Source organism: Eurosta solidaginis, chromosome 1 (assembly GCF_040869045.1).
Source record: "Eurosta solidaginis isolate ZX-2024a chromosome 1, ASM4086904v1, whole genome shotgun sequence".
Taxonomy (NCBI): domain Eukaryota; kingdom Metazoa; phylum Arthropoda; class Insecta; order Diptera; family Tephritidae; genus Eurosta; species Eurosta solidaginis.
This window is the reverse complement of record NC_090319.1, coordinates 315647598-315661814: the sequence shown is the minus strand read 5'-3', so window position 1 is coordinate 315661814 and position 14217 is coordinate 315647598. Positions and strand designations below refer to the sequence as shown.

General features: G+C 34.7%; 1 protein-coding gene and 1 long non-coding RNA gene across 3 annotated transcripts in view; one reads left to right on the top strand and one right to left on the bottom strand.

Moving 5' to 3' along the window:
• The window catches only part of LOC137237679 (uncharacterized), a 480678-nt gene that overhangs the window by 112876 nt on the left and 353585 nt on the right, over positions 1-14217 (top strand). The window lies entirely within an intron of this gene.
• Positions 9284-14217, bottom strand: part of Dop1R2 (dopamine receptor 2) — a 70723-nt gene continuing 65789 nt past the window's right edge. The window contains exon 3 of the mRNA XM_067761669.1: positions 9284-9461. Coding sequence (XP_067617770.1) covers positions 9372-9461 — 90 coding nt within the window. The 3' untranslated portion in view covers positions 9284-9371. The remainder of the gene's footprint in view (positions 9462-14217) is intronic.

Genomic DNA, 14217 nt, shown 5'->3' with positions numbered 1-14217 from the left:
AACTTCTCATTTGAGTAATACTTGCACAAATTATTGCCCTCTCTTGTGACAACTCAGATAAGATATATGCATGTGTTTGTGCATTGGTTCTCCGCTGCTCGTATACGTACATATGTGTAGACGCAAATATTGATTCGTTAAGTAGATACATAATGCTTGAATTATTGATGTGAATTCACGTCACTGCTTAGCATCGGCCTGGAGATGACAGTACCCCTTAGTGTTGCTAATATTCGTAACAATATTTTCATTTCTTTTAAATTCTTTCTCTTTTAAATTTCTTTCGACATGCTTGTTGCGAGAACAAGTTGCAGTGCAGGCTTAAATTTGTTGTGGCATCACGCATTTAGAAAGAAAATTTATAAAAAAATATATGTGTATACTTTTTTAAATAAATAAAATTCAAGTTTGGCTTCAAGTGATATATGTATTTGTGTATAAAAAAGTTTATTTGAGCGTTTTTTACCTGAATACCACGATTCATTGATATACACATTTGAACAGATTTAATTTACTTTTCATATTTGTTTGTCGAAAGCAATATTTTGCCCTGTAACTCTGTTATTGATCGGCCGATTTTGAAGATTGTGGCCATTTTAGAGAAGTAAGAAAATACAGATCTTATTACGGTATGGAAAAGCAGTAAATTTTCGTAGGGTTCAAAAATATGGAAGCCTGAAACACGAAATTGTAAAAATTCCTCAGTTTTCAGGATTTCAAGCCATTTGCGCCACCTCTAAATCGTTTTTGATTTGCCTAAAATTTTGTATATATTCAATTTTTAGCTGTTCGCATATTTTTAGGGGGTGAGATCAAGAATCCAAACACTTTTTTTCCCTCCATACAATGAAGGGCCACCCTAATATACATACATATATAATCTAGTGACACTTCACATTTTGTCAGCTGCTTGTTAAATATTTTAATACAATACAAAAAATTTTACTTAGTTTACAGCTCGTTTGAGTTAATTGAAACTAATTGCCTACACATGTTACGTATACGCCACGGGGGTCTTATGAAACTGCATAGCAAAACACAATGGATAAGACTTTCTAGCACAAGGGCAAGCGGAGTATGTTCATGGCAGATTGTTTATTGTAATCAAATGCTGAATATGTGAGAGTGTGAGTAACCATAAGGATACATATATACCTAAAGAGACGTTCGTCAAGTTAATTAAATATTTGACTTTGCAGCATTTGTTTAATCAGAGATAGGCGAAAGTGGAAAATTAATTATGTTATTCATCTTGAATGCGGCTTTTAGAATTTGATATACATGAGTATACTCAAATTGACTAGGGGAACAATTGTGAATTGCTTCTTTTTGTTATTAGTTCTTTATTGAAGTACAGCAGAATTAATTATAGCAAATAGTCTGAGTCAGTTTTATGCACTTTTTTGATTGCGTTCTGGCGTAGAAAAGAAACATTAGGGGGGCTCATTAAAGCATATAAAATTATAAGGTGTAAAATTATATCCATTTACACACGCTGTTATATGAACACACCTAGTAATATTCTTGATAAACTTAATCCTTTATCACCTGTATTATTGCCAAAAAAAAAATGTTTATTGTTATACAAATTAAAAAATTCCAAGATTAAGTGAAAAATCAAAAATAAAACGCCTTTACTAAGATATACTTGTAAATAACTGGCTGATGTTGGAGATTTAGGATGAAAATGTCTGCTGTAATGTCTGCAAGGTTGCATTCCTTTGAGTTTGCCGCGTTTACACAATGAAATATGCGCGTAAATTTATACAAATTGTGTAAATGATTTTTCATACAAAATTTGGCAGCTCGTTTATGCGCTAGATAAATTTATACGTTTACACACTTTATAAGGCATTTATAAGGTTACAAGAGCCCCCCTATTGCAAATCTAATGGTGTTTTCTTTTCTACATGAAAATGTCGCCTTCACGCCAACCCTTCAAAAAGTTGTGTTCTGTTGTAAAATCAGCTTAGCCTCAATAGAGGGCATCATTATCTTTTCTCAACAACCTACCCCTAAAAATGGCCAACAATGCAACATTACTTGCCCTCGCTGCCATTGACGGTGCAGAAAACAGCCCTGTCAATTAGCTGATGAATCACACCAAGCTGAAGCGAATGCAATATATGCACGTATGTGTCGAATCATGCCTCACTCAAAAGCAATTTGTGATCACAGTTGACAGCGAACAACCACACGAACTGCATTTTTTGTAAAAATGGTTACAATTTTTGTTCTTTTCAAGTGTTTCAGGGTGGCACTGAACATTTTAAGTGGTTACAATTTCACAGGGCGAAGTGTGAATCTTAAAAATGTTTGCCACTGAAAGTGGCGACATTTTCGTGTAGAAAATAAAGAGATATTAAAAGCAAACATCTTCAACATTTTTGAATAGAACTTTTCTCGGGTATTACTGAACATAATTTCCTTTACGAAAATTCTTAAATTTAGCTCTACAAAGAAAGCTTCTGAAAAAAAAAATATAAGAAATAAACACATGTAAGGCGCGATGACCTTTGAAGAGAATTTAAGCCGAGCTCTTCTTCCAATTTGCATCGTTCTCCCTTTAAAATTGTCTTATTCTGACTACGAATGGCATCTGCAAGGCAGATGAGTTTTCACTGAGAGCTTTTCAGGGCAGAAATACACTCGGAGTGCTTGCCATATCACTGCCACGGCGCGACTCCGTTTAGAAAAAATTTCTTCTAATTGAAAAACCTTGTTTCTAAAATGTTGATGTTGCTTTGCCCGGGGCGTGAACACAGGATCTTTGTTGCGGTAGGCTGAGTACGTTACCACCACACCTAGGCGGCCGCCACTTAAAAAACCAGGCCATTTATTTAAAGAAATATTAATGAATTGGTTTTTGCTTTTTTTCACTATTCACATCATTGTTGCGTAAAGTGTGATTGTGTGAGTCTTAAATCAACCTCCCTCTATTAATTTGGCTAACCAATTCGTTTGTAGTGTGTGTTGTTTATTCAAAGAGGTGCGAGCTAAACACCAAACTCAGATGAACTGAGTTTCGAGTTCAAATACATTCGAATACTTTTACTATTTTTATTTAAACCAATTTGAAACTATATGGTTTGCTGGGTAGAGCTTTTATGGTCGTTTTAATAAGTCTACTTTGTTGTTTTTGTATTCTTTGGCGCATTTCGGCGCTTACTGCGCCATCCTCAGAAAGCTGTTTTATTTGAAAATATATCAAATATATAAAAATGAACTACTTTTTCCAACAATAAACATGAAAATTCACTCTTGACAATTGTTACTTTATTGTTGGAAAAGGTAGTTCATTTTTATATATTTGATAAATCTTTAAATAAAACAGCTTTCTGAGGATGACGCAGTAAGCGTCGAAACGCGTCAAAGAATACAAAAACAACAAAGTACACTTATTAAAACGACCATAAAGGCTCTACCCAGCAAACCATACATTCGAATATTTTTATATTTTGGATTGACCCATGATTAGAATCATAATGCTTCAGAACCAAAGAAAATAATTGTAAGTAATTTCTTCATACATGTGTACAATATGATCAGATAGTAATAATTACCTGTTAAGTAAAACAAGTTAAGTTGGCCTCTGATTTTATTTAAGTTCGAATAAATTTGTGCGTTGGTAGTTTTTACATAGAGTCAAACAATTTTTTATTTTGCTTTATTAAATGACAAGTTACCATGCAGCGTTATTATAATTAGTGTAGCCAATACCTTCTCGTATGCCATGAGATTCCAATACTCTTTGTTAAATTCATTTTAATTTGAAAAGTTTGCTCTGATTTCCGTCAACAGGCACGCTTGTAACAAAATTTCATGTAGCCTGTCAAGGTTATTCGAGATTCGTCTTGACACAATTTCTATGCAATCCATCTTATCTTTTTACACTACCTTTCGAATATACTATTCCAAATTATTTAAATTAGAACTTATCGAAACAAAAGTTCACGCCTACAACCCCAATATGCAGAAATTTCCAAATAGTGTCGAAAATAACAAATACTTAGTCTTTCAAAAAGTAGAAACTAACCGGTGAAAAAAAAAAAAACAATTCCAAGAAAATATCCCGATTCTAGAAAAGGCCACCGGTACAAAAATAGAAGCCTATCTCAAAAAAGTAACCGGCTCAAAAGCTGTAAATGGTGTCAATCAATTCAAAACAGTACCAAAGCAGTTACATTCTTCAAAAACGTAGCTGATCCCAAAATATTCATCAAACCACGAAAAGTAATCGGTTCCAAAAAAGTAACCAGTTACAAAAGATTAACGAGCTGGAAAAGAAATACTTGTTAAAACAAGTAAGGAACGCTAAGTACGAGTGAAACCGAACATTGCAGCTGCCAAATTACAGCCTGCAAAACTTTTAAATTAACTTCTTTTAAAAGTGGGTGGTGCTACGCCCATTTTCCAAAATTTTACTCATTTCTATTCTGCGTCATAAGGTCAACCCACCTACCAAATATCATTGCTTTATCGGTCTTTGGTAATGAATTATCGCACTTTTTCGGTTTTCAAAATTTTCGATATCGTAAAAGTGGGCGTGGTTATTCCACGATTTCGTTCATTTTAAATAGCAATCTGAGATGAGTGCACTGGAACATACATACCAACTTTCATTAAGTTACCTCAAAATTTACTCAAGCTATCGTGTTTACGGGCAGACGGACCTAACTAAATAAATTTCTTTTTTCGCTCAGATCATTTTGATATATAGAAGTCTATATCTATCTCGATTAGTTTATGCCGTTACGGGGTACCGTTGTGCGAACAAAATTAATATACTCTGTGAGCTCTGCTCAGCTGAGTATAAAAAGTTAACAGTTCCGAAACCGATACCAGTTTCAAAAAGTAGGCTACAACGACAAACTAGCCTATTCAAAAAAAAAAAAAAAAAAAGCTATCGGTTCTGAGAACGGAAACTGATCCAAAAAAAGATAATGAATCCATCACAAGTGTCAAAAAGTATTTACAACTGAAGAATTTGAAAAATGTGAATAGTTCAATTGTTTTCAATTTATTTCCGGTAAGTTCAATTGCTTAAAACTGAACACTAGGAAGGCATCCTGAGATGCAGAGTTGTTCCAATAGTGGGTCCGCATTCACCGGTTCAATCGCCCTGGAGGAAGAAATTGTCACTATATACATAAATGCCTCGGATTTTGACTTTTTTCGTTGGATTTTTATTATTTGAGAATTCAATTTTTTATAAAGTTGAAAAATGAAATATGTAAATCGACCCTATTTGACATCAAAATGTGTTGAAGTAATGCTCAGATAGGGCGTTTTTTGAATAAAGTTCTGAGATAGAGCGTTCTTCAAGCAAATGCTTAAATAGGGCATGATTTAAAACACAATCCTGAAAAAGCCTCATAATTATCCTTAAAAAATCAACAGTCCGGGAATGGCTACCAAATTTTTGACCAAACTCTTATGTTTAAAAAAAGTATTTTACTCGGTTTTTGTGAATTGCCACCTATCCTGATCAAAAACTGACCAACACGTTGTAAGTGTTACATGTGTAGTGTCTCAACACTACAAAACAAATTTTTTCAATTCCAATGCGAAAAATATTCCGTCTTAAGAGCAAAACCTTTTTATCTTCTTAAGCTATTAAAACTGGTAGTTGCCTTGTGAAGAGAGCAAAGACGTGATATGAATTTTAAGGTGAAGGTCACTCCAAACAAATCTACAAACTGATTACAAATTTGTGAAAGTAAAGCAAGCGAATTTATGGGAAAATTTTAAAGCTCAAACGCAAGTTATGCGAATGCGTTGTTGAATTTTTGCCACATTTTAGGATGAATGCGAATTCGCTTGCGACCTCCGGCGGTTGTCGGCGGATATACATTTTTCGACGAGTTCCTTTGGCGAACTTTAAAGCAAATTCGGAAGACAATTTTAGCTAAAACTTTCGAGAGAATAAGAACTCGATAGAGCTCGTTTTCGAAACACATCAAATATCACAAACTACGGCTATTTGTGGTTTTGGATCTTTTTAAGTTTTTTGCTATATGTGGAATATAAATTGTAAGCGTTAGTGTAGTCACTACGCTGTAGCGTAAATTTGGGAAAATGTATGTGGTAAAGTTGATGTGGGAGAAACAGTTTTTTTTATCAATGAGTTATCATCATTTTATCGACGGGTTATGGGCATGATATTTATTTCTTATAGGCGAACTATCGGTTCATTAGAGGTATTTCATCGACAAGGTATTGACGGTCTAATCGATTTGTAATCGAAGCGTTATATCGATGCTAAGGTTATCGATGATTTATCGATTTTTTATTGAAAATTTATACATTTTTTATCGAAAAGATATCGAATATCTATCGAAAATTTATTTATTTGCTGTCGAAAAGTTGCCGATCTGTTATTAGTGTTATCAACTTGTTATCGAAAAGTTATCGATTTGCTATCAAATATTATCTAGCAAAAATTATAGATTTCTTTAAAAGTTATCTCTACGATTAAGTATTGACAAGTTTTCGATAATTTTTGAAAATTTATCAATATGCTATCGTAAAAATATCAATATATTGTCAATATGTTATCGGAGCTTTTCAGTTTTTATCGGTGTGTTATCGATTGATTTTCGAAAAGATTTCGGTTTGCTACATAAAAGCTATAGATTTGATATTGATTTCTTCTTGGTTACCTTTTTGTTACAATCGTATTATAAGCTAAGACTCATCAATTTTTATTGAAACAGATACCGAGAATTTTTCAATATGAAGTCTAAGAAAACAAGTAAGGAAGGCTAAGTTCGGGTGCAACCGAACATTACATACTCAGCTGCCAAATTACAGCTTGTAAAACTTTCAAATTACCTTCTTGTCAAAGTGGGCGGTGCCACGCCCATTGTCCAAAATTTCACTAATTTTCTATTTTGCGTCATAAGTTCAACCCACCTACCAAGTTTCATCGCTTTACCCGTCTTTGGTAATGAATTATCGTACTATTTCGGTTTTTCGAGATTTTCGATATCGAAAAAGTGGGCGTGGTTATAGTCCGATTTAGTTCATTTTAAATATTGATCTGAGATGAACGCCCAGGAACTCACATACCAAATTTCATTAAGATACCTCAAAATTTACTCAAGTTATCTTGTTCACGGGCGGACGGACGGACATGACTTAATTAATTTCTTTTTTGGCACAGATTATTTTGATATTGTAACAAATTTATGGCAATTCCTCTTATATGCAACCTTCTAGTAACGTTCGAATCACTAAACTGTTGAATAAATAACTCCACTCCAGAATTTACTTAGTTACCAACTATAAAATTATAACTACAGATGCACGTGTATAGCTTCTCATATGCGCTTGTATATGTGAGTGACACTTGCACAAATAATTGCCTACTTTTGGGAGTATCTCAGATATATGCATGTGTTTGTGCGTTGCTCTCCGCTGCTTGTATGGACATATGTGTAGACATAATGATTAATTTGGTTATGTGCATACAAGTCGCTGTTCAGTATCGGCTTAGAGATCATAGTATCCCTTAGTGTTGCTAGTATTCGTCACAATATATAGAAGTCTATATCTATCTCGATTAGTTTATACTGCTACGGGGTACCGTTATGCGAATAAAATTAATATATTCTGTATTCCGCTGAGCGGAGTATAACTTGCAGATAAGAAACCAATAAGAAGGTGATGTACTCCTCGAAGTTCATGGGTTTTTGGTACTCATGCTTATTCTGTTTTCTGAACTGCCTTTCAAAACTATTTCTTGATTTACTGCCGTTATGCATACAGAGCACTCTTTCATGATTATAGAGTGACAGGTACAAGTTTTATAGAAATTTATACTTAGTTATAACGATAATTTCAGACCATTGGCGTACATATTTCTATACTTAACATACTTAACCATTATTTAAAATTGCACTACTTATTTACTTAACCTAAAAAGTAAAATATGGAAATTTAAAAGTTAAAGTAATAAGTAAATGTTCTCATTAAAAGGTACTCACAAACTATTTTAAGGTAGCTTTTAATTCAGGCTACAAATGTACAGGTTTTTATCATCATTACTTTTTTTTTTGTTAGTGTAAACTTTTTTTGGAAGTACTTTACTGTATTTATATATATATATAGACATAGTGGCGGAAGCCTTTAGTTTTACAATTCTGGTGTAAAGATATTTTCCTCACTCTCAATTTTCAATTATTACTTATTCTTTTCTGTTTAATAAAACTGTTTTGCTCTCTGATCTCTCATGACGACACAAGGCAAGACAGTTTTTTTAAATGCAATATTATGCGCTATCTAATAAATTTTATGGAACTACCGCTAGAATAATAATTGTATCTTACCGCCAACTATGGAGGCTCTTGCATATCACTTTGATGTTTGTCCTCTGTTCTTCGTTCCATATCTTCAAATGTTGTGAAGTTAGTAAACGCGTTTTCTCCTGTCTGCGCTTGCACACGCTTACAATTACTATATTGATCAGGCTCTGATTGTAAACTTGGTGTATTTGATGCAAGCGGCGTAGATGATGTAAGTTGCATTACAGCTAAATCGTCCACTGTTTCGATAAGTGATGGCGCCGATGCTGTGGCGGGTGGTATTAACATCGCACAAGTATTCGAAGTAGTTGTAAAAGCAGTCGTCGTCATCGTTGTTGTTGTTGTTGTTATTGCTGTTGTTGTTTTACTGCCATAAGCTAGGCTTTGAAAACGATTTGCGGGTGTTAGAAATGAAAGTTGCCTTGGTGGTGGCAGTGGTGGTATGATATTTGGTGTGAGTGCAAAACTGCAGTGCTTCGCATTATTCGCTGTAGCATTCACAGTATTTAACGGTGTTGTATCAGCGCTTAGCGATTGTCTACCCGAAGGCGTTGATGGTGTATTCAATTTGAGTGATGTTGGTACCGAAGATATTTTTAGTAATGAGCCGGACATGGAGGATGGCACCCGGTTGATGGATGCAGCAACTACAGGCGTTGAAAAATTAATAATTGTTTTGGTTGGGTGATGACCTGAATTTTTGCTTTTACCATTTGTATCGCTGTTACTTTTACTATTAATGCCACAAGTTTTGCTTTTCACATTCACATTGCTCGCGGCACATTCGTTGCCATTTGTTGTTTTTGTAGTTGGCATGCAAATGAAATCCTCATGCAATGTTGAGCTGCGTCGTCGTTGTCGATGATGATGACGATGAAAACTTTGACAGCGCGTGCAATTACGTTGCAGCTGTTGTTGTTGCTGTTGCATTTGATGTTGTGTATGGAATTGCGTCTGCTGCTGCTGATGATGATGATGATGATGATGTTGGTTATGATGATGATGTAACGCGTTACGTCCACAGCAGCTGCTATTGCTACACGAGCTGCAGCTGCTTAGCTGTCGTCATATGATCGAACGTTCACCATCAAATTGTTGTACGGATGTATAGCTGAAGGGAGTTGATGCAACGACCACTGCAGCTGCTACTTGACACTGCAGCATCCGAGTGTGGGTATGTGGGTGTGTGCGTTGCGTTTGTGGGAAGAGCAGAAAAATATGCAAAATATTTTATTATTTACAAGTTTAGAAAGTTTTTCTTTTAATTTTTTTTTTTTGTTGTAATTTGAAGTAAAAGAAACTAAGAAACGTTAGAATGAAAAATTCAAGTAAATGCAAGTGCATGGCTCGTATTACTTATGTATGCAACTGTTTTGGAATGTAAGTTGCGTGATTTTTGGTGCTCTAAGAAGCATCTGATGCAATCTGTGTTACGTAGTTTCAATAGTTTTAAAAGTATACAAATATGCAGATGTGGTTTATACTTGAGTGCGTGTGCATGAATTTTCTAAATGTGATGTAAATATATGCAGTGTACGAGTGTTATAACAGTTAGAGTTGTTTCATACCAATTGGGTGTGTAATTTTTCTTATAACTTTAAACGAGCAATCTTTGTATCAGAAACAGCTCAGCCGATTAGAATAATATCTTTTACATAGATATTGTATTATAATCCAAGATTGATTTTCTGAGTATTGCCACTAATGACATATTTGCAAGGTTGCCACCTATTTGATTTTTTTAATATTAAATAAGGTAGGCCAACAAGGCTATCAAACGAAATGTAGCTGTATTACAAAAACTATTTTTAAGTAGAGCTGCCACCTATGGTTGCCAGTTAACCTTATTTTATTATTTGCTTTATACATTAATGCATCACTATGTCGTAAACAGTTTGTCCCATTTTGATATAAGTTTTTCCCACTAGCGATACCCGGAAATCTGAGCTCTCTTATGGAAAGACTGCCAAATACTATGAATTAGAAATAAAATTGATGAAATACCCCAATATTGGTAGCACACGAAAAGTATTTTTTGACGTATTAAGCTAGAATTAATAAATATTTTTACTAATAAACCTTTTTTTCTGCATTTGGTAGGTCCCTGTATCACGGTAACAAACAGCGTTGAAGTGTTACATACATATACAGTAGACTGGCCCTATTTTGCATCATATCTTTATAATTTTGATGCTGAATGCTAAAAACCTTCAAATAGGTCTCAGAAGTCATTTCACAGAGTATGGCCGGAAATCTCGAAAATTTACCCGATGCGAGTTTCTGTTTTTTACGACTCCATTTCAGAAAAAATGCGATTAAGCACCTGCAGTGAGTGAGTTTTTGTAGAAAACTCCAAAAAGGATTAAAACAATACAAGATCGAAGTTATTAACGAATTAAAATTTTGCAAACTTAGAATTAACCTCAAGAGTCCATTCCCAAAGTCATTGCCCCGATTACACGTAATATTATTGTTTTTCGTATTAGGATAATTTAAATACTTTGCTCATATCTCGAAGCGAAACTGGAAGAAAAATTTTTAAACGGTTTTATTTTACCATTCGAAGTGATAATTTCCTGTTTTTTGTACATTTTTTGTCAATTTTTCGTAATTTTTTGTGAGATATTTGTTGTAGAGAAAAATTAATAACGGCATCGTGTTCAGCGACCTTGAAAATATATAGTGTGTATATTATCGGATCAATTTTTATCATCAACTATCCCCGCCTTCTCTGCAAGGAAGCTCTAAAATGGTGTGGTAAAAAAACGGACAATCGCACTGGGTATATTTTCGAGATTCGCCTCCAAACTCGGGGAAATAACTTCTGTGACCTATTCGAAGGTTTTTAGCATTCAGAATCAAAAATATAAAGATATGATACAAAACCGGGTCAGTCTAATATATAGTTACTAAGTAATACCGTTAGTCTATTATTGAAGTTGTATGGTAAGCGGTGAAGGTATTTGCGGTTTGCGTTTTGTGGTTGAATAATTCATGCTTTCCCCTATCTCAGTATCTCAGTGAACACTGGCCACGCGGCGTGCTTTTGTATTTGTGGTATAGTAAAACTTACATATATATGTACAAGGTGAGCTACACATTTTCATATACATATCTACGTGCACATAGATAGATGTGTCCTTGATTTGAACTCAATGTTATCTAGCATTTATGTCAATACATTTCAACCCTAAGTGAAACTTAAAAAACTTAAGACGATAAAAACAAGAAAGTTTCCCAGGGTCAATCGTCACATAACTCGATCTATAGTCAACATAGGGCAATAGAATATGCCCAAATGACTAATAAAAAACAGAACAAATAAAAAAAAATATCATATATATTATTTGTAATTGTTGTTTTAATGTACAGGTCCCTTTTTCTCTCATATATGGAATCCAAATCTATAAATAAAGTTTTGTTTGTAAAGATGGAGATTCGGGCTATTAGCTAGCTTTGGGCAATTTCAGACGTAGTGCTTTTGATTGTCTCTATTCTATTAAAATAACTAGCAGACCCGGCAGACGTCGTTCTCCCCTAAATTTGGCCTAACTGCATACATTTTAATAAGCTTTTTCCATCCAACTCTGCCCTCCCCCACCCCTCTTCATTTTTCCCTGATCCTTTTATTCACTCCTCCCTCCGTCTTTTTCGCTTCATCTATCTCCATATTCGTCTCATTCTATTTCTTTCGCAGTCTCCTTCTCTCTTTTCTCATGTTCTTCTCATTCTTCTTGATCCCCTATTGCCTGTCCCAGAGGGTGGTATGTATTTTGTTCCAGTCCCAGTCCCAGTCCCAGTCCCACTCCGAGTCACAGTTCCAGTCCTAGTCCTAATCCCAGTCCCAGTCCGTGTCTGGTCTACTTCCCGGAAAAAATGATCGCAAATACTAATATAGGCAAATTTATATACCAAATTTCAGGCAAATCGAATAAGACGTATGTAAATAGGTATGTGGGTATTATTAATTCATGTCTCTATTTTGGCTTCGCAAGCATATTTATCAGTTTTGCTAGGTTGATGCGATTAAATCGAATATCACAATGAAAATTACTGTAGAGCTCTCAGCAAAAGCTTTTATTTCATATCCATATTACCCACACATTCTAGGGGTATCCGGGTCCACGTTTTGGCCTATATCTTGAGACCCTAGTCACCAAGCGGTATAATATATTACTCTGTACTAAAGCACTCATCAACAGCTTTCATTTGATATCCATATTATATAAACACATTCTAGGGGTACCCGGGTCCACGTTTGAACAAAATCGACCGACGCATATCTTCAAACACCGGCGACCAACTAACAGACATTTTAGCCTTTCCTTTTATATATATAGATTTTTATTTTTCACACTTCACTATAATATTAAAATGAAATGCAGATATTCGTTGCTTTTGAAATTCGGGTTAAGAATTGCACATGGAACAACTAAAGACTCTCCTGAATTAAAAAAAATGCCTTAGGACTTCTAAATAGCGGGCCCCCTCACAAACTCAGGGTCCTGGCGTAATCCCCCCATTCGCCCCCCCCCCTCTCGCCGGGCGTGGTGATATGCTATACTTGATATTATTCGCTATAATATTTTTTATTGATAAGCACGTTGTTTAATTAAACACCAAGCAATTACACGGAAGTATATCCGCACCACCTGAAAATATGAGTGCCCGTGCGTAGGCGTAACATTTTTTGTTTATAGATGGACCAATTTATAATATTTGTGTTTGCTGAGTTGAGCACATATGGTCAAAAATTAAAAAAACAGTTGTTGTTTTTTCCCGACGTGTTTCGACGTTCTTTTTTCACGTCATCTTATGGGGATTTATTAATTGTATTATAATTAAATTAACTATTGCACTTTATTTTAACAAATATACATAAACAGTTCGCACTTGCATTTTTGTTTACAAACTGTTTATGTATATTTGTTAAAATAAAGTGCAATAGTTAATTTAATTATAATACAATTAATAAATCCCCATAAGATGACGTGAAAAAAGAACGTCGAAACGCGTCGGGAAAAAACAACAAAAACTGCTTTTTAATTTTTGACCATATTTTCTCAACCCAGCAAACACGTAACATTTTATTATTAATTTGCAATAAAATAATATTGCGACTATAGACTGAGATATAACCTATCCTATATTTCAAGTTATATCAAACTACACACGGGGTGCAAAACAAATTAAAAATCGGTTCAGTAGTTTAGGAGTCCATCGCGGACAAACAATGTGACACTTGCTTTTTATATATAAAGATTTGTTAAAAATAAACGACTGGGAGCACCCAAAGAAATCTATTTGTACTATGGCATTATTGTGAATATTTGCACAGCATTACCGGCAGCTGCTACCATACGCCAGATGGAAGCGCAAGCTGTAAGTTTTAATTGATTGATAGAACAGCTGATTTCTGTTGATATTTGATAAGAGACTTTTATATTGGTTGCGCAAGATGCGCACGGATCCGGATCGTACTGAAAAATTGTTGCAGAGAAATTGAGTTAGCGAATCGAGTGGCAGCGTTCCGGGTTGATCAACTAAATAGTAGCTAATAAAAAGCTGGTCACCCTGTATTGGTGAAAACGAAAATGTTAAGTGAAGCTTTCTGGAGTAGTGTAATCCTCTGGTTAATTTCTAAATTTCCCAGAGACCGCGAAAACGGTCCTAAGATATTTAACCACTTTCGTATCTGAAGCTTCGTGGTATTTACACAGAAACTTCTCAAATGCTTTTGTAGAGGAAGTTTTATCTTTACAGATTCTGCAGTTTGAATAAATACGGAATGCCATCTTCTCGTTACTCGCCTCGCGTCCTTTTAGCCCTATGACATGGCAGACTACTCATACCAAGAAAAAACTTAAAAAAGATGATACATTTCTTAACTCTTACACGAAAAAGCTTATTG